Source organism: Bos indicus x Bos taurus, chromosome 23 (genome assembly GCF_003369695.1).
Source record: "Bos indicus x Bos taurus breed Angus x Brahman F1 hybrid chromosome 23, Bos_hybrid_MaternalHap_v2.0, whole genome shotgun sequence".
Taxonomy (NCBI): Eukaryota; Metazoa; Chordata; class Mammalia; order Artiodactyla; family Bovidae; genus Bos; species Bos indicus x Bos taurus.
Genome location: NC_040098.1, coordinates 11600273 through 11620752, shown reverse-complemented (window position 1 = coordinate 11620752; position 20480 = coordinate 11600273). Strand labels below are relative to the sequence as shown.

Sequence of the window (20480 nt, the reverse complement as noted above, 5' to 3'; positions counted from 1 at the left end):
TAATAAAATTGGTCAGCACAGCAGTATTAATAAAGCCTAAATGTAAGAACACAAGCTCTCAATAAAGAATTCAGGTACATTAGGGCTCCTTTCTCCCTGACCTGTGACCATTCATCAATTTCACCCTGGTTAAGTCTCCAAATTTAAAACATTTCCCAACTAGACCTGTCATCCTGTTTCTAAACTGCCAACCACCGTGGGATCTCAGAGGCTTCTTGTTCCACAAAGATTCAAAAGGTCTTCCAACTTCTCCTGTCTGCCAAGGGCTTTGCTTCACCCCAGGACGGAGCCATTTTTCTTGAGACTAAAACAGTACAAGACTACATTCATTCATTCATTCATGATATTACCAGCCCAAATGATGATGTGTAGAGGTTATGGCTGCAAGAGGGGACATAAAATACTGTGCACCAATAATAAAGGAAAACAGGCTTACATGGGTGAAAATGCTACCCAAGTGAGTCTCTGTGACCAGACCCAGTTAAAGAAAGGGGCCAGCTTTCAGCAGATGGGAACTTGAAAGTCTGAATGAGGAACCCCCTTCCTAAAACCAAGGGAGGGTTCAGGTGGGGCTTAAGTTTATGCAATGATAGAAGTCTTTTATAATAATAAAAAAAAACAGTCACAGCTATAAATATAGTACTGCCAGGGCCCTTCCCATGCAAATAAAAGTCGTGGAAATCTGCCTGCATTAGCTTACCATAAACCCACGCTCCGTGTGGCTAAACAAGGATCAGGGAGGAGGTGGCGTATGGGCAAGGAGTGGCACCTGGGGCCACAGTTTAAATCGTAAAGGACCAGAATGACCTGGGCTGGAGGAGAATGTGGGAGAGGCAAGAGAGAATGGATAGGGCCATCCTGCTGCACCCAGAGCAGCTTGTCTCATGCACCCTGGACCCCTCCCCATGCTGGCTCTACACAGGGTACTCTAACGGATGGTGCCCCAATCCCTGCCTCCCCCAATAGTAATAATATGATAATAATAGTAATAGTAATAATTAGTATTACAGAGGCTCACACTTACTGAGCACTTTCTATGTGCCACATGTTATTCTCAGGACTTTGTCCATAGTCACTTGGTAAGTTTTCGTAACAACTCTATTAATGAGACACCACTCTTTTGATTCCCATTTTAAAGATTGGGAAACTGAAGTAGAGACAGGGATTAACTCATTTGCTCAAGACAGACAGGGACAGAACAAGGATTTGAATCCAGACAGGCTGGCTCCAGAGGGAAAGCTCTTAACCACTAATAACAATAACAGTTAACACTTAGGTCCTGATTATCCTGTGTCAGCTGCTCTTCTAAGTGATCACATGTATCAGCTCAATTAATCCTTACAGGTACTACTACTAGCCCCATTTTACAGATGAGGCAACCAAAACACAGAAAGGTCAAGCTGTTTGCCCAGGTCACACAGCGGGGAAGCTGCATAAGAGGGACGTGAACCCAGGCAGTCAGGCTCCAGGGACCACATTCTTGTGCCCTGAACTGTACCCTTGTGCCATGACTGGATTTAAGGGTAATCTGAGAGCAGTGGCCATGGCTTACATTTCTCTGCATCAAGTGTGGTGCAACACTGTGGAATCTAATAAGCACTCAACAAATAGTCAATGAGTTTTTCTGTAAAATAACCTTTCCTGAATATACAAAAGTCGTATTTCAAGTCTATTGTAGAAAATCTGAAAAATACAGAAAGGCTCCAAGAAGAAATGCAAGTCATCCTCATGCAACAGAGACAACCACAGTTCACATTTTGGTGTCTTTCCAGCCAGTGTTACAAAATAGGGATCCCACTCTATGCCCTGTTTTGTAACCTCCTTTTTTTCTCACTTATCAATACATCACAATCATTTTCCCACGTCTTTACATTTTCTTCTGCAGCTTCCACAGAGCAATCATTTGTGAATGCTCAAGTGACTTGTTCAGGGCACTGCCAGCAATGAACCAGAATGTCACCCACAAACAGCCCCTTCCCCAGGGGGCTCCTCGTAAACAGTCCTCTCCACCAACCTCTCTATCCCCTACATATGCCCACCTTATACACTCGACCCTCTCCTACTTCCTGGCATCTCTAGAAATCCCTTTGCCTTTCTTCTTAGACTCAGGGTCTCTTACTCAGTTCCTGCCAAGGGTGTGTCCCCATTCAACACCCCTTACCTCTGTTTTCCTGTTTTCTCCTCTCCAAGTCACCGTCACCCTTCTCATACCCTCCCTCAGCCACGATCAAACTTTTGCTACCCTGTGCCCCATTCCCACAGAACTTGCTAGAGACATCCAGTTCCATCAACAAGCAGGCATTAGGCAATGTCTGTTGCAATGTACTGAGTGACACAGGAGACGATGCCAGCGAAGATGCTAGAGGCTGCAGCGTGGGAGTCCCTCGCAGGCATTGTGAGCAGGAGTCATCAAGATACAATGCCTTTACCTAAAAAGGGGTGGGGGGGAGGGTCTCTCCTGGTGTGTGATTTCCAGCCACCAGACCGGGACTGTGAAAGATAGTTTGAGGCAAGGATCTCTTTTGATGTACTTTAAACCCCAACAGGGAGGTGGAGGCCTAATCCACCCTGAGGGTGGGGCGGCCTGGGCACTTTGCCCTAATAGGATGGAATGAAAGACTTTTGAAAGTGGTGGCTCAAGACAGGTGGCTTCTTGATTCTAGCCGCTGTGTCTCAGGATTGGGGGGGGTGGGTGCGGGGAGCGGGGGGACTGTGCAGACAGCTGGCAGGAGCGGGAAGCCTGAGTGGGATGCCCAGGAGGACAGGACTTCTTTCAAACTTGCTCTGCCTGACCTGTGCCATGTGACCGCAACAGGTGCCTGTGCTTTTTGGCATCTTGGCACAATAGCACCTACCTTACCTACCTCACAGTTTTGTGTAAGGATCAAAAGAGGTAAGCTCAGTAAAGTGTTTTGCCAAGGGTAAAACCCCCAAGTTAGGTGTGCTTAGGACTCTCTGCCTCTTTCCTTTTTTTGGAAGGTTCTGATAGCAACTTTGTTTTTAGGATATTTCCTCCTTAGCTGCATTCCTTTTGTAGACGAGGGACAGTAGTGGCTGCAAACAGGAACCACTCCCGAGCCTCTTAGATCTGGGCCACTTTGGCCCCTTATCTCTTTGACCCCGAAGCAGCCTGATTTTATCACTGGTACTAATTGAAGGTCCAAGCCTGATTCATTTGAACAGTGTGTGGGGTGACTACTATCACGGATTCCCCGCTCCTCCCTCCCCCCACACCCCACCCCCATTCGAGGCATTTCCTGGGACTTAGGACTTTCCGTGTTAAAATCAGACCAATCCCAAGCACAGGGAGACGGCTGGGCACCACAGGTGGACCGGGGGTTGGGCACGTCTGGGGTGGGGTGTATACCTGTCCAGCCTGCTGAGGTGTGGATACGTGTGATTATTCACGTTTGATTCACGTGTGATTATGCACAAACATGTAGCGTGGATCTGTTGGTACCTTGGCGTTTTGTGTGTTGAGTAAATGATGCTGAGTGTGTAATCATGGGATGTGTGCGTGTCTGTAAGATGCATGAATTATGCGCAGGGCTTCTATAGTATGTCGTATTTAACATGGTGTGGGTAATATTAGCACGTGTGTGACAAATGCGTTTGGTTTTTTTTTTCAGCCAGGGTTTAAGTGTATATTTTGTGTCTGGTGTAGTGTGCAAGGTATGCGTGTTATTTGGATTGTGGGGTATGTGTGTGTGTGTGTGTGTGTGTGTGTGTGTGTGTGTGAAATTGAACTCCACGTGGGGTTGAGAACGACTCAAAACAGTGTTTGCAGTCTTCACATGTGGAGGTGGTGCACTGTGTGTGTGTCGTGCGTGCTGTGCTTAGTGTTCCACGGGATGCATACAAGTCTTTGGCAAGCAGAATGAAGGCTGGGTGTACCCTGGCAGGTCTGCACCCGGTGTAGGGGTTCAGACATGCAGTTCCTGTGTAGATGAATTGCATGGTGCTCTGCGCATGCTCCGAGAAGCCGCGCTCTCTTCCACGTATGGCGGTGTGATTCCTGTGTGGACAGAAGCCAGAGGGTGTTGTGTGCGGAGGTGTATCAGTGGCGGCTGTGCAGTGTCCACTGTAGATGTTGCTTGTGTGGGGTGGGCGTTAGGCGGTGGCAGGAAGCCAAGGGCACGGCGGCCACTTCCGCAGTGAGAAGGAGGATGGGGGTCCCATTGCAAGACCTAGCCCGGGCCGGACTCGCACTTCCGGGCCCGCACTTCCGGACCCGCCTGCGGGGCATTCTGGGAAGCGGGGCCACGCCCACCGCGCAGGCCACGGGGAAGCGGCGGAGGCGGTTGCGCGCGCCGTTACCGGAGCAGTCTCGTCCCTCGCCTGCTGGGGGCTTCGCTTTGAAAGCCGCGTGGAGTTTATATCGTCCAACTCGCCGGGTCCTACCGAGCGCCATACCCCGCACGTGTGTTTTCTCCTTTAATCGTCACGGCCAGCCTCTGAGGGATCTTCTAATCCCCACCGCACAGGTGAGTTACCTCAAGCTCCAAGAAGGGAAGGAGCCATCCCGGCTCAGGCCCCTAACTCCCAAACTTGCCGCGAGAGAATTTATGACGAGAAAAAGGGCCACGGGATAATGAAACTCCCGGAATAGCGTGCCTTTCTCCCGAAACCTGTCGAAAGATAGCAGAAATCCCTCCTCAGACCTTTCTGAATTTCTCGCTCTTGCTGGAAAGGGAGGGAATCATCGGTTAGTGCAATGAAAACGAAGTTTGAAGAATTGAGGTATTCGATAAGTTCGTATGGTATAATATGATACTTCCCAGAGGGTGTCCAATTAAATAATGAAGAAGGTAATTGTCCAAAGTTATATTTAATACCCGTTGTGGAGTGAAGGATTAACATCAGTTTTTAAGTTCCACGTGGTCATTCTTCAGATGTGCTTCCGGTGGCGTCTTCCTCCTCATCCTTTATTCCTTCTCTTTCTTCTGCTATATTTTCCTGTGTATTTGATCTGTTAGGCTGAACATATGAAATTACCTTTTATGTAGATCAAAACTAGTTAAATGTTGGCAGTTTCATATGTTCAACCTAATGTATTTTAGAAAGCTTTTGGGGCGGCTGGGGGGAGGGGTGTGTCGTGCAGGATCTTAGTTCCCAGACCAGGGATCGAACCCACACTGCCTGCAGTGGAAGCAGGGTATCCTAACCACTGGACCACCAAGAAATTCTTGGAAAGCTTTTATATTTTGTGTTTCAGAAACCCTGAGATTTTCACTGATTGTAGGAGCTTATACTTAACGTATTATGGATAGAGGGGTGGCATATGGTGTGCTGGAGCTGGCTCTCCAGGTGATTGTTAAATATTCAAGGATTTTGCGAGAGAGTTGTTAAACCATTGGTAGCTTGAAATTGGCCATGGAGGGAATATTTACACCATGGAAATTGGCTTCCCTCCTTGCCCTCCTGGGATCCAGTTTCAGTTCAGTTCAGTTGCTCAGTCGTGCCCAACTCTTTGCGACCCCATGAATCGCAGCACGCCAGGCCTCCCTGTCTATCGCCAACTCCTGGAGTTCACTCAGACTCACGTCCATTGAGTCAGTGATGCCATCCAGCCATCTCATCCTCTGTCGTCCCCTTCTCCTCCTGCCCCCAATCCCTCCCAGCATCAGAGTCTTTTCCAGTGAGTCAACTCTTCGCATCAGGTGGCCGAAGTACTGGAGTTTCAGCTTTAGCATCATTCCTTCCAAAGAAATCCCAGGGCTGATCTCCTTCAGAATGGACTGGTTGGATCTCCTTGCAGTCCAAGGGACTCTCAAGAGTCTTCTTCAGCACCACAGTTCAAAAGCATCAATTCTTCGGCGCTCAGCTTTCTTCACAGTCCCAACTCTCACATCCATACATGACCACAGGAAAAACCATAGCCTTGACTAGACGGACCTTTGTTGGCAAAGTAATGTCTCTGCTTTTGAATATGCTATCTAGGTTGGTCATAACTTTCCTTCCAAGGAGTAAGTGTCTTTTAATTTCATGGCTGCAGTCACCATCTGCAGTGATTTTGGAGCCCAAAAAAATAAAGTCTGACACTTTCCAGTTTCCCCATCTATTTCTCATGAAATGACAGGACTAGATGCCATGATCTTCGTTTTCTGAATGTTGAGTTTTAAGCCAACTTTTTCACTCTCCACTTGCACTTTCATCAAGAGGCTTTTTCCTCTTCACTTTCTGCCATAAGGGTGGTGTCATCTGCATATCTGAGGTTATTGATATTTCTCCTGGCAATCTTGATTCCAGCTTGTGCTTCTTCCAGCCCAGCGTTTCTCATGATGTACTCTGCATAGAAGTTAAATAAGCAGGGTGACAATATACAGCCTTGACGTACTCCTTTTCCTATTTGGAACCAGTCTGTTGTTCCATGTCCAGCTCTAACTGTTGCTTTCTGACCTGCATACAAATTTCTCAAGAGGCAGATCAGGTGGTCTAGTATTCCCATCTCTTTCAGAATTTTCCACAGTTTATTGTGATCCACACAGTTAAAGGTTTTGGCATAGTCAGTAAAGCAGAAATAGATGTTTTTCTGGAACTCTCTTGCTTTTTCCATGATCCAGCAGATGTTGGCAATTTGGTCTCTGGTTCCTCTTCCTTTTCTAAAACCAGCTTGAACATCTGGAAGTTCACGGTTCACGTATTGCTGAAGCCTGGCTTGGAGAATTTTGAGCATTACTTTACTGGCGTGTGAGATGAGTGCAATTGTGTGGTAGTGTGAGCATTCTTTGGCATTGCCTTTCTTTGGGATGAGAATGAAAACTGACCTTTTCCAGTCCTGTGGCCACTGATGAGTTTTCCAAATTTGCTGGCATATTGAGTGCAGTGCTTTCACAGCATCATCTTTCAGGATTTGAAATAGCTCAACTGGAATTCCATCACCTCCACTAGCTTTGTTCATAGTGATGCTTTCTAAGGCCCACTTGACTTCACATTCCAGGATATCTGGCTCTAGGTGAGTGATCACACCATCGTGATTATCTGAGTCGTGAAGCTCTTTTTTGTACAGTTATCCTGTGTATTCTTGCCACCTCTTCTTAATATCTTCTGCTTCTGTTAGGTCCATACCATTTCTGTCCTTTTTTGAGCCCATCTTTGCATGAAATGTTTCCTTGGTATCTCTAATTTTCCTGAAGAGATTTCTAGTCTTTCCCATTCTGTTGTTTTCCTCTATTTCTTTGCATTGATCGCTGAGGAAGGCTTTCTTATCTCTCCTTGCTATTCTTTGGAACTCTGCATTCAGATGCTTCTATCTTTTCTTTTCTCCTTTGCTTTTCTCTTCTCTCCTTTTCGCAGCTATTTGTAAGGGCTCCCCAGAGAGCCATTTTGCTTTTTTGCATTTCTTTTCCATGGGGATGGTCTTGATCCCTGTCTCCTGTACAATGTCACGAACCTCAGTCCATAGTTCATCAGGCAGTCTTCTATCAGATCTAGGCCCTTAAATCTATTTCTCACTTCCACTGCATAATCATAAGGGATTTGATTTAGGTCATACCTGAATGGTCTAGTGGTCTAGTGGTTTTCCCTACTTTCTTCAATTTAAGTCTGAATTTGGCAATAAGGAGGAATTTGGCAATAAGCTGAGCCACGGTCAGCTCCCGGTCTTGTTTTTGTTGACTGTATAGAGCTTCTCCATCTTTGGCTGCAAAGAATATAATCAATCTGATTTCGGTGTTGACCATCTGGTGATGTCCATGTGTTTAGCAGAACTCTGTTGGTTGTTAGATTTATCTCAGGCCAAGTGAAATCAGTTCAGAACCACATAGATCCCCAAACAGAAACTGAGACTGAGGAAAGAGTAGAATGGATGCTTGGGGAGGCAACCAACAATTTCAGTGGTTGTGGGAGAAAACACTGAAAACTTGGGGATGTGCTGTCACAGTTCATAATTAATAATTCACTTTAGTTAGTGTTAAGCATTTATCAGCACTATTGAAGTACTTTATATGTGTTAACTCATTTGATCCCCACAGCAACCTTATGCCATAGATATCATTGCTATCCCTATTTTACAGATGGAGAAACTGAGGCTTAGAGAGGCTGAGTAACTTGGCTGAGGTTATACAGATAGTAAGTGGCAGAGTTTGGCTTTGACGTCAAGTTATCTTAACTCAAGAAAACATGCTTTTAACTACACTGTTTGTATTATATACGTTGTTATGCTGCAGTAATAACCTCCAAATTTCAGTGTTTTACAATAAAGATGGTTTATTCTTGCTCACATTTTTACATGTTGCCTATCAGATGTGATTCTGCTTCACACATCTTATTCTGGAACCAAGGCTGAAGGAGCAGCTCCTATCTTGGCCCCAGAGAAAAAAAACAATTCTAGCACCATGCAGTGATTCTTAAGATTCAAGTAATATGTGGCATACTTCTTGTCACATTCCATTGGTCAGAGCATATCACGTGGCCAAGCTTGACTCAGAAGGGCTGGGAAATAGAATCCCCCTCTCCCTAGGCACTGCAAGTCACATGGCAACCTTCTGGGTAGTGAATAACTGGGAACTGTTTTAGGTTAGGTTCCCAAAGCAGACCCTGAGTCAAGGATTAGAGTGCTCTATTAAGGAAGTGTTCCTAGGAGAATCCAGAAAAGGAGTGGAGGAGCAGGACAGGGAAGGAGGCAAAGCTAAGTAAGGGTATAATTTCAGGCCAAGTCCTGGGCTGAGCCTTATCCAAAGGGGGTTCTGGGTATAAATTATACCTCAGAGTTTATCCCAACTCAAAGCAGGAGAGCTGGACTTTCATATTTCCACAGCTGTGAGTCATCGGTTAAGGACTGCTCTAAGGGCACTTTTGCTTTCTGAATATGGATGAAGCAGTTCCAGTAGCCCTGGACCAGTCCTTCAAAAAGAATCACAGGTGCATGGCTCTTAGAAACAAGTCACACAGAAGTCAGGAAAGGGAACAGAACCTGAAAAGAGATTTGAGGAAATGTGGACAGAGCACCAATAATTGACACTAAAGGAATAGTAATGCCATCTACCACACTGCCTCTATTTTAGACTGTTTTATTTTGGTATCAAAGGTATGACATTTTATTCTCCTGTAGTTAGTGGCATGTCTTTGATGTCAGAAAGAAGGACCACAGTTTTCTCCACTTGAAACAAAAGGTAATAGGGAATCATTACAGGTTTTTCAATAATCCTGTGTAGTACTTACTGAGCATGTTTGTCTCACACTGAAATTTCTCCAGAGTGAAGAAATCTGTGTATAATACTGTGGTGCAATTCTGTCAGTAACCCAGAGTTAGTGCAGCCTCCATAGGTTAAGGGTACAGTCCCTAATAAGACTGCCCTGTTCCACCTACACCAGCTGCAGGTTCAAGGGTTCCCAGGCCCTGCTTGCTTCTGACCTACTAATTCAGGAGTTCCCATGACCTTTTCAGGTAACTTGGGAAAGTACTAGGCTTTATGGTTTGTCACAAAGGATACATTAGTTTTGTTACAAAGGATTCAAGTCAAAATCAGCCAAATAAAGAGATATATAGGAGGAGGTCTGGGAGAGTCCTAAACATGAGCCTTCCAAGCCCCCTCCTTGAGGAATCTGGATGTGTCACCTTCACAGGACACTGATCTATTCATCCAGAAGACTCAACCAGACTTTGAGTGTCCAGAGTTTTATTGGGATTTCATTATATGTGCATGATTGACTGAATTCAGTCTCCAGCCACCCTCCTCTTCCTGGAGAAGTTGGGCTAATATCACATGACTCAAATCCCCAATCCTTTAATCACATTATTGGTCTTTCTGATGTAACCAACCCCCATCCTGAGTCACTCATTAACATAAATTCAGGTGTGATCTGAGAGCCCCACCATGGTTAACAGAGACATCCTATCTCTCAGGAAAATCAGGAAGGGTTCAGAAGCTCCCTTCCCAGAACCTAGGACAAAGACCAGATAAATTCTTTATTATGCAGCATGTATCATCAGATTGGAGAACAATATTTAACTGAGCAGAATTTTTGTAATTCCACAGGTAAACATAAATGTAAAAGCAAATACAGTACGCCAAAGACAAAAAATCCTATCCTAAATGCAACCAGGAAAGTGAAGCAGATGACCTAAAAAGGAACTGTAGAGTAACAGCAGACTTATCTTGCACAGCAGTAAAGGCTAGGAGATAATGGAGTATTCCAAGAGAATTATAAGGTAGATTGCTCTTATTGAAAGATAAAGCATAAAATAATTATAGGATACTGTAGTGATATTTATCTGACATCCCAGAAGAAAGTTAATCTGTTACTGAAGTTATCCACTTAAAAACCAAAACATTTTAATGATTTCTGATATAAATCATTCTAAAGTATATCTCCCCATCCCCCTCCCTTCTTAACTGGTGAGTTCAGCATTCGTGTGCTTTTTAGGTAGTGAGACTCTAGGGGTTGCTGAGGTCTTCTAAGCTGTTTGCACCAATATTAAATGTTTCCACATGCTGTATTTTATACTTCTTTCTGCTTATAATCCTGTCTCACTGCAGCAGCAGTTTTATTCAAACTCTTAATCTGTTGTTGATTTAATGTGCATTTGTCTGAATATGGGTCACAGGCTTTCTCCATCCTCCTAATATATATAGCTCATTAGCTATATCTGACATTTTATTTTCTGAAAATGAGCACCATGGTACAGTACATCTAGCACGTTCTTCTTACTGTGTAATGTAGGCTTTCCCCTCTTGAATCTCAGTGTGTCCATGGTGCTATGTAACTTCCAAGGTTATAAAAAGATGATATAGCTACCACCTCTCGGAATGCTGCTCTTGGAACCTAATCACTATGCCACGAGGACGGGGAGAAACCTCAGGGAAAGGCCCCATGTAGGTGTCTGATAGAATCCCAGCTGAGACTCCATTCAGCAGCCAGCACTAATCTCCAGCCTTATGGATAAATGAGTGAGTGAGCGAATGACCTTTCCGGTGAGTCCAGCCCTAGCCTTCAAGCCACCCTAGTTGAGACCAGGTGGAGCAGAAACAAGCTGTCCCCACCGATCCTGCAAATAATCCAAATTATGAATTTAATAAGCCAAAGAGTGATGGTTTTAAGCTCTAAGTTTGGGATGGTATCATTCACAGCAATATATAACTGGAAAACAGTGTGACTACTTTTTACTCACAGCTTAAAAGTTGTTCCATGTGGCTTGGTTGGAGCCACCTGGGAACTCTTAACCCAGAGGTGTCCTTTGCCAATTTTAAGGAAGTTAAACCTTGTAAATTATTTTAAGTTTGTTCCTGCTCTAAATAAAACTTCTTTGGTTTCAAGGAAGGAAAAAAAGAACCCATTCAATTTACTTGAGGAAAGGGGAATTTAATGAAGGGACACAGGGGCTTATAGGAACCCAAGAACAGAAACTGCTATACAGCATGGAAACTGCAGCTGTTTTTACATATGTAACAGATACGTATACATAATATATAAACAAATATAGATTTTATATATACAGACATATGTATGTTTGTAACTTCTACCACTCTGCACATGTACTATATTATATTCTTTTCTCATTATATATTCTCATTTCAGAAGTGGTTCATCATAACCTTTCCCCACTTTGTAGTCCCCTTTCTAATCTCAATCTTTATAATTCAAGTGCTGTTACTGATTCAGTGCCCAGTTTCCATTTCTTGAAAAAACATCTGATTAAAACAGTTCCTCTTTGCTAAGTAAGGTCCCACAAAGGACAAGCGTCTGGGCTAATTACACCTGAACTAACTTTGGTCAGGTGTCCATCTCAGGGAAGACAGCTGCAGTTTTGAGGTAAGGAGTCCCCCAGAAAGAGTGGGTGGGCATGTAGTGACTGACCTCTCTAGAGCAGCTCCTCATTAAGGCTGTTAACCTGGCCAGAAAATGAAGTCTGAGATGGGATAAACATGACCAGATGAGAATAGCACATAATCAGGAACTGGCAGCTCAGAGGAGGATCAAGAAGAGAGAGGATGAAGAATAATTATGTCTGGCAGCAAATGGTGAGACCTGCAGGCCCTGATAACATCTGCAGGTGTCATTTCACCCTAGATGGGTCCATGGTGTCCTACATAGAGACCCCAGAGTATAATAGACACAGTTCAAGTTCTAGGTCAACTAATATAAAGGCTGTGAGAACTCAGGCAAATTACCATCTTTGAGCCTTGATTTCTTTCATCTGTAAAATGGGAAGAATAGCATCACCTTGCTGGGCAAGGGTGGGAATTACCTAACTCGTGCCACAGCCACTCAGTAAGTGTGAACTCCCTTTCTTCCTCCACTTGGAAGTCAGAGCTCCCCCTTCCAGGTTGTGAAGTGTGCTGGGACAAAGATCCTGTGGCTAGAGGTCAAAGGTTTTCTCACTCCAGTTACTCACAGCCTCAAAGGAGCTCCCTGCCTCAGGGCTTCACACCTTGCAAAGGTAAAACAAGCCTTTATGGGTCCAGAGCTACCCTGATAGGGCCACCGAGTACACCTTTTCTAAAAATCACCAGATTTCTGGAAATCTAAAGAACAGAAAGACTATAGATGGTTTGGAGACATAACCAATAGATGTGCACTTTAGAAATCAGTGAATAGAAAATGCACAGCGAAATAGCATTGAAGCTCTTGGATAGGCCCCTCTCATTTTAAGAGTATAGAGAAATTATTAAACTATCAGGCAGATCTCAGTTCCCTGAAGACTCTCGCTCTCCTCAGGTGGTTCAACACTACAATGGCAATTACTGAACTATGTGTGTTGCTCATCGAATACCAGAACAGAGGCATGGAGCCTGAGGGGAGCAGCTCTGGGTCAGGAGTTCCAGGTCTGAGGTCCATTCCCAGCCTTGCTGCTGCCTAGCACTGTGTCCTTGGGCAAGTCACTTTCCCTCTCTTATCCTGGATCTCCACACATGTAAAATAGGATGATTGGACCAGTTTCGAAGAGGCCTCAAACTCAAGTAGGAAAGGAGTATCTTAGTGATTAAAAAGAACCCTCAGAATTACCCAAAGTGAAAGTGAACTCACTTAGTCGTGTCCAACTCTTCGCGACCCCATGGACTGCAGCCCACCAGGCTCCTCCATCCATAGGATTTGCCAGGCAAGAATACTGGAGTGGGGTGCCATTGCCTTCTCTGAAACATTAGTTCAAATCCTGTCTTCCACTATTAGCAGTGTGACCCTGAGTAAGTTGTTTAACCTCTATACACCAGTTTGCTTATCTGTAAACTGGGGATAGTTACAGTATAAGATTGTTCTGAAGATCAAAGAAGATAAACCATGAAGATAAACCATGAGAGCGTGCAGCACACCACCTTGTACATAGTAAGTTCTTGATGAATGTTAGATATTGTTGTTAGTGATGGGAATTTTAAAATATATTTTTGAAAGCATAGCTCTCTTAATCATGTTGACCCCTGGGACTCCTCAGGCCAGACTCAATAGATTTCTGGAGTGTCAAAAGAGGAACAGATACAAATTTGTACAAAAAAGTCATTGCACTCCTTCAATTAACAAGTTTCCCTTTTTTTATGATGGTGGGGACCTCCTTGTAAGACAGTGATCTTGAAAGCCAGGTTATGGGGAGAAAGAAATGATTTTATAAATGTTTTAAGCTCCCACTCCTTTATGTCAGCCTGGAGGACTTGATCATTAAGGAGGTTACTTAATCCAGGCTACAGAGAACTTAGTATATGGCACAGAGCAGTATTTCTGTAATTTCTCGAGAGAGAGAACAAGACTCAGATTCCTGGGTCACTTACCAAATTGATGGCTAGGAATCTCCAAAGGTAGGAGCCTCTGAAGGGATGTTTATTTAAGCCAGTGCCCAGTTACACTTGTCCAAGAGGTTTAGGAAACCTTGGCAGAGAGGATAGATTACAAGACTGAGAACTGACCCTTCCCCAAAGTACATGGGGGGAGGAGAAGGGAGAAGTGGTCATTTTAATGAGGTAACTGAATATTTATCTGTTAAGTGCAGTTGATATGGAGGGAGACCAAGATGCCTAATGGACAAGTTGTCCCCTTCCTTCTTAGTTCCCGCTCCATGAGATGTGGACTCATGAGACAAATGAGGGGAAGAAAAACAATGTCTTTGTACATCTGAGTGTTCTGAGTGTCCTGTGAATGAATTGCTGCTCTCAGTGATGTCACAACATTGTCATCAAAACATCACACCATCGTTATCAAAAAGTCTTCATCTTAGAGTCTCTTCAGCTTTGAAACCCAGCTTTTATGGGTCTGAGGTCACCCTGGGGCTAAACCAGGTTCAGATCAGATCAGTCGCTCAGTCGTGTCCGACTCTTTGCGACCCCATGAATCGCAGCATGCCAGGCCTCCCTGTCCATCACCAACTCCCGGAGTTCACTCAAACTCACGTCCATTGAATCGGTGATGCCATCCAGCCATCTCATCCTCTGTCGTCCCCTTCTCCTCCCCTGCCCCCAATCCCTCCCAGCATCAGAGTCTTTTCCAATGAGTCAACTCTTCGCATCAGGTGGCCAAAGTACTGGAGTTTCAGCTTTAGCATCATTCCTTCCAAAGAAATCCCAGGGCTGATCTCCTTCACAATGGACTGGTTGGATCTCCTTGCAGTCCAGGGGACTCTCAAGAGTTCTCCAACACCACAGTTCAAAAGCATCAATTCTTCGGCACTTAGCCTTCTTCACAGTCCAACTCTCACATCCATACATGACCACAGGAAAAACCATAGCCTTGACTAGACGGACCTTTGTTGGCAAAGTAATGTCTCTGCTTTTGAATATGCTATCTAGGTTGGTCATAACTTTCCTTCCAAGGAGTAAGTGTCTTTTAATTTCATGGCTGCAGTCACCATCTGCAGTGATTTTGGAGCCCAGAAAAATAAAGTCTGACACTGTTTCCACTGTTTCCCCATCTATTTCCCATGAAGTGATGGGATCAGATGTCATGATCTTCGTTTTCTGAATGTTTAGCTTTAAGCCAACTTTTTCACTCTCTACTTTCACTTTCATCAAGAGGCTTTTGAGTTCCTCTTCACTTTTTGCCATAAGGGTGGTGTCATCTGCATATCTGAGGTTATTGATATTTCTCCTGGCAATCTTGATTCCAGCTTGTGTAAACCAGGTTAGGGCCACTTTAGGTCTGAGAAGTTGCCCTTTGCCTTCAGGGCAAGAACCAGAACATGCTCTTCTGGTCTTGCTGGGAAACAGTTCGGGAGCAAGAGGCTGGGAATTAAATCTTCCTGGAGGAATCACGTAGCCAACCAATTAAAGGGTGGGTCCACACAGATGGTTAGAACAGGTCAGTGTGCTTCCCTGGCCTTGGCATTCTGGTTTTCTCCAGTGGTCACGCTTCTGGGCCAGGGGTTCATGTCCCTGGGGCTCTGTCCTCTTTCTGAGAGGGATTTCCATCTTTTTTCTGGTCACTTCTTGCTCTTCCCTAGTACAGATGAAGAACTCTGAAATTTTGAACATCTAATGCCTTTGGTTATTGTAGAAATAATAAAAATAAATTCAGATTTGAACCATTATTTACACTGTTTTTAAAATTGTAGTAAAGAACATATAAAATCATTTAACCATTTAAAGTATGCAACTCAATGGCATGTAGTACACTCAACAATATTGTGCAACCAACACCACTCTCTAGTTCCTGAGTTTCCTCACCTCAAAAGAAACCTTGTACCTATTAAGTAGTCACTGTCCGTTTGTTCCTGACCCCCAGCTACCAGCAGCCACTAATCTGCCTTCTGTCTTTGTGGATTTGCCTGTTCTGGATATTTCATGTAAGTGGAAGCATATGATATGTGGCCTCTGGCTTCTTTCACTTAGCATAAAGATTAAATAGTATTCCATTGTATTTGATATAGTACATGTTGTGTATCAATCAGCTGGATATCATATATACATTTAAAGTGATTTTTTTTAAATTATTTATTTTTGGCTGCACTAGGTCTTCATTACAGTTCAGGGACTTCTCATTGTGATGGCTTCTCGTTGCTGATCATGGGCTCTAGGGCACATGGGCTCAGTCGTTGTGGCGCATGGGCTTAGTTGCCCTGCAACATGTGGGACCTTCCCAGACCAGGGATCAAACCTGTGTCACCCGCACTGGCAGGTGGGTTCTTGAGCACTGGCCCAGCAGGGAAGTCCTGAAGTGCCTTTTATGTACACCGTATCACCTGATCCTCACCAAAACTGGGAGGTGCTCAGGGCAAATATTGTTCATTATTACTGAGATTTCCCCATTTTACAGATAAGACTGAGGCTCATAAAGGTGGAGTTACTTGTCCAAGGTCTCATAGGTGCTTAATAGCAGAATCAGAACCCAGGTCTCTGAGTTAGGATGACCAAAACCTTTCTTGAGCTGTTTGCTTTGTAGTACTAAACAGTGTCCTTCCTCCGAGATCATGAGTGAACATGTGCTCATCATGGCAAGACAAGTGAGGACCAGTGAGAATTGAACCCTTCAGTTCAGTCGCTCAGGCGTGTCCAACTCTTTGCAACCCCATGGACTGCAGCACACCAGGCCTCCCTGTCCATCACCAACTCCGGGGGTTTATTCAAACTCATGTCCCTTGAGTCGGTGATGCCATCCAACCATCTCATCCTCTGTCGGCCCCTTCTCCCACCTTCAATCTTTCCCAGCATCAGGGTCTTTTCAAATGAGTCAGTTCTTTGCATCAAGTGGCCAAAGGATTGGAGCTTCAGCTTCAGCATCAGTCCTTCCAGTGAATATTCAGGACACATTTCCTTTAGAATGGACTGGTTGGACCTCCTGGCAGTCCAAGGGACTCTCAAGAGTCTTCTCCAGCACCACAGTTCAAAACCATCAATTCTTTGGTGCTCAGCTTTCTTTATAGTACAACTGACATCCATACATGACTACTGGAAAAACCATAGTTTTGACTAATAATCATAGCTAATAACCACAGCTTTGATAATCAGCCCCAGGGTTTGGTATAAAGGTGGGAGAGCTACAGGAGAGACCATGCATGCTTCAGCCAGCAAGGAGAGAGTGGGGCTCTGAGTCCTGGAGTGGAGGTGTTTTGATGGATGAATCTTACACTCCCTGCTTGCACAGGCCTAATTTTGTCCATTGACAAAGTTGATCACTGCCTACAAGGCCTGATCTTACAAGGCTTTTCTGCTCAGACCTCCTTAAGAATTCTCCTTCCATCTCTGCATGAAGCATACATACTTTCCTAGAATACTTTACTCTCCAGCAGCAAACCTAGCAGTCAGGGCTTCATAAATGTTTGCCAGCTAAGTCAGTTCAAGGACTTAAGGTCTCTGATGTTTCGCCCTTTTTCCTCAGCAATGTGTCACCAGTAGCAGTCTTCAGTGCAAATGAGCAGGACTTCGGGGAGTAGAATCCCACTCTGCTGCAGTGAGAGTTTTATTCCCGCTAATAAAATAAAACCAATAATGGAATGTTTGGAAAGCTGAACAAAGCAACAAAAATGATCTATAACCTTACTACCCCAACACAACCGTTATTCTGAATAATTCTCTTTGCCTAGCTTTCCTTCCTTTCTACCTTCCTTCCATCCATCCATCATGAAAGTAATACAAAATACTGTAATATTTTAAACATTACCTAATATCTCACACCCAGAGAAAACCACTGTTAACATTTTGCCCACTTTCTTTTTTTTAAGATTTATTCATGTATTTATTTGGCTGCACTTGGTCTTAATTGCAGCCTGCAGTATCTTTGGTTGCATTATTTGGACTCTTAGTTGCTGTGTTTGGATCTAGTTCCCTAACCAGGGATTGAACCCAGGCCCCCTGCATTGAGAGTGTGGAATCTTAGTCACTGGGCCATCAGGGAAGTCCCAGAAAGAGACACTGTAAAAAAAAAATACATTTCAACTGCACTACATGGCATGTGGGATCTTAGTTCCCCAACCAGGGATCCAGTCCCCACAGCCTGCATTGGCAAAGCAGTCTTAACCCCTGGATCACCAGGGAAATCCCTTCCTCCAGTTTCTTTCAATGCCTTTTTTTCATAATTGCAGCTATACTGAATATTCCATTCTGTTAGTATATATGTTGTTTTTGTTACTAATTTTTTTCTAATAAATATGTTTATTTACAGAAATTTATGGAAAAAATTAGCAAATAAAAAGGAAATAAAAATTACCCAGAATGTCCATTCTACATATGGAAATTTTAACATGCATTTTTAAAAAAGATTTATTTGTTTTTGCTTGTTTGTTTTTGGCTGTTCTTGGTCTTCATTGCTGTATGTGGACTTTCTCTAGTTGCAGCGAACAGGGGCTGTTCTTCACCGCAGTACTCGGGCCTCTCGTGGTGGTGGCTTCTCTTATTGCAGAGCACAGGCTCTAGGTGCGTGGGCTTGCAGTCGTTGCAGCTTAGGGGCTCAGTAGTTGTGGCACATGGGCCTAGCTGCTCCACGGCTTGTGGGATCTTCTGGACCAGGGATCGAACCCATGTCCCTTGCATTGGCAGGTGAATCTGTAACCAGTAGATCACCCCGGAAACCCTAACATGCATTTTTTTTTACATAGTTGTGATCCTACTGAATACAGTTTTTTCTTTTTTCCCCACCTATCTTAATCTCATTTCCACATGTTGCTCCATAAACTTCATTTTTGTCTTTTTAATATGTAACACATTTATATAGTACAGTATTAAGAAAATTAGGATACTGTGGAAAGGTTTTTTTCCCCACTTATTTTTCATTTGCCTATTTTTCCTCCCACAGCACCACTGTTACCTGTTCGTTGTGGCCCCTCCTCCTGAAGCACCCTTATGTGCATATGTAAAATACATTATACTTAAATATATTCTTTCCCCATCTTTCCATTTTTTACATAAAAAATAATGAACTATGCACACTCACTTTCTAAAACTCAACAGTATATCTTAGAGTTTTTCCTGTTTATATTCAAACAGAGCTTCCTCATTTTTTTTATATACCACATAGGATTCCACTTTATGTAGGGTAGCATAATGTATCAAACTAGGTCCCATGAGGGGAGAGGCAAGATAGGGGTATAAGTGCAAACTACTATTTATAATGTAAATACGCTACAGGTATGTATAGTAAAACAGAATATAACCAATATTTTATAACTATAGATGGAATATAACCTTTAAAAATTGTGAGCTACCGTGTTGTACACCTGAAACTTACATAATATTGTATATCATCTATACCTCAGTTTTTAAAAAAATGTTTTTTAGAAATTGGCCCCCATCAGTGAATATTCAGGTTATTTTCCTCTTTTTGTGCGCAGTGCAGCTATGGCTCGGGGTCCCAAGAAGCACCTGAAGCGTGTAGCAGCTCCAAAGCACTGGATGCTGGATAAGCTGACCGGCGTGTTTGCCCCTCGTCCATCTACTGGTCCCCACAAGCTGAGGGAATGTCTCCCTCTAATCATTTTCCTAAGAAACCGACTTAAGTATGCCCTAACAGGAGATGAAGTGAAGAAGATTTGCATGCAGCGTTTCATTAAGATCGATGGCAAAGTCCGCACCGATGTAACCTACCCTGCTGGTTTTATGGATGTCATCAGCATTGATAAGATTGGAGAGAATTTTCGTTTGATCTATGACACCAAGGGTCGCTTTGCTGTTCATCGTATTACACCTGAGGAGGCCAAGTATAAGTTGTGCAAAGTGAGAAAGATCTTCGTGGGAACAAAAGGAATCCCTCATCTGGTAACCCATGATGCTCGCACCATCCGTTACCCTGATCCCCTCATCAAGGTGAATGACACCATTCAGATTGATCTGGAGACCGGCAAGATTACTGATTTCATCAAGTTCGACACTGGTAACCTGTGCATGGTGACTGGTGGTGCTAACCTGGGAAGAATTGGCGTGATTACCAACCGGGAGAGACATCCAGGTTCTTTTGATGTAGTTCATGTGAAAGATGCCAATGGCAACAGCTTTGCCACCCGGCTTTCCAACATTTTCGTTATTGGCAAAGGCAACAAGCCATGGATCTCTCTTCCCCGTGGAAAGGGTATTCGCCTTACCATTGCTGAGGAGAGAGACAAGAGGCTGGCAGCCAAACAGAGCAGTGGGTAAAATGATCTTTATGTAACATGATTGGAAAAGTCTTTGTACTTAGTTAAAGATAATAGCACATAAAAAAATAAAGTTGTTTCCAGTCTGCTGCCAACAATACTACTGTGACTAACACTGTGTGTGTCATTTCACATGTGTGAGCCTCTGTCTGTGGAGTAAGCTCCTAGAAGTGGAATTGCTGGGTCAAAAAGTAAATGCATTTTTAATTGTGATAAGGCCAGATTGTACTCTGTAGGTTAGCAGCACCAGCATGTGATTTAACCCAGTGTCTAGCCTTAGTTACTTTCTCCATCTTCTGTTGTCCCTATAACAGAGTTAGGACCAGCTTCAGGGATAAAGCTGTTTTCCTTTCTGGCCACTCATACATTATCTGTAATATATTGAAGGCTACTGGATGACAGACACTTGCTGTGTGTTGAGAGACAAATATGTATAAGACACAGGTGCTGTCCTTGGGAGCTGATCTCAGAGCTAGTGGGGGCTGGGAAGGGAGCA

The 20480-nt window shown here is 43.9% G+C and overlaps 1 protein-coding gene across 2 annotated transcripts; it reads left to right on the top strand.

Moving 5' to 3' along the window:
* The first annotated feature begins 4258 nt into the window (after positions 1-4258).
* LOC113881738 (40S ribosomal protein S4, X isoform-like) lies at positions 4259-20084 on the top strand. 2 transcript variants are annotated; one of them, XM_027524808.1, is made up of 2 exons: positions 4259-4484; positions 19192-20084. In XM_027524808.1, the coding sequence occupies exon 2, from the start codon at positions 19194-19196 to the stop codon at positions 19983-19985; it is 792 nt and encodes a 263-aa protein (XP_027380609.1). In that variant the 5' UTR covers positions 4259-4484; positions 19192-19193; the 3' UTR covers positions 19986-20084. The 2 variants fall into 2 exon arrangements, with proteins under 2 accessions (XP_027380609.1, XP_027380608.1); XM_027524807.1 differs by having other exon boundaries at positions 4261-4484; positions 19187-20084.
* The last annotated feature ends 396 nt before the right edge of the window (positions 20085-20480 follow it).

What these genes read in the sequence shown, in the direction of transcription:
- LOC113881738 (XM_027524808.1), top strand. Translation starts at nt 19,194, where the DNA reads ATGGCTCGGGGTCCCAAGAAGCACCTGAAGCGTGTAGCAGCTCCAAAG.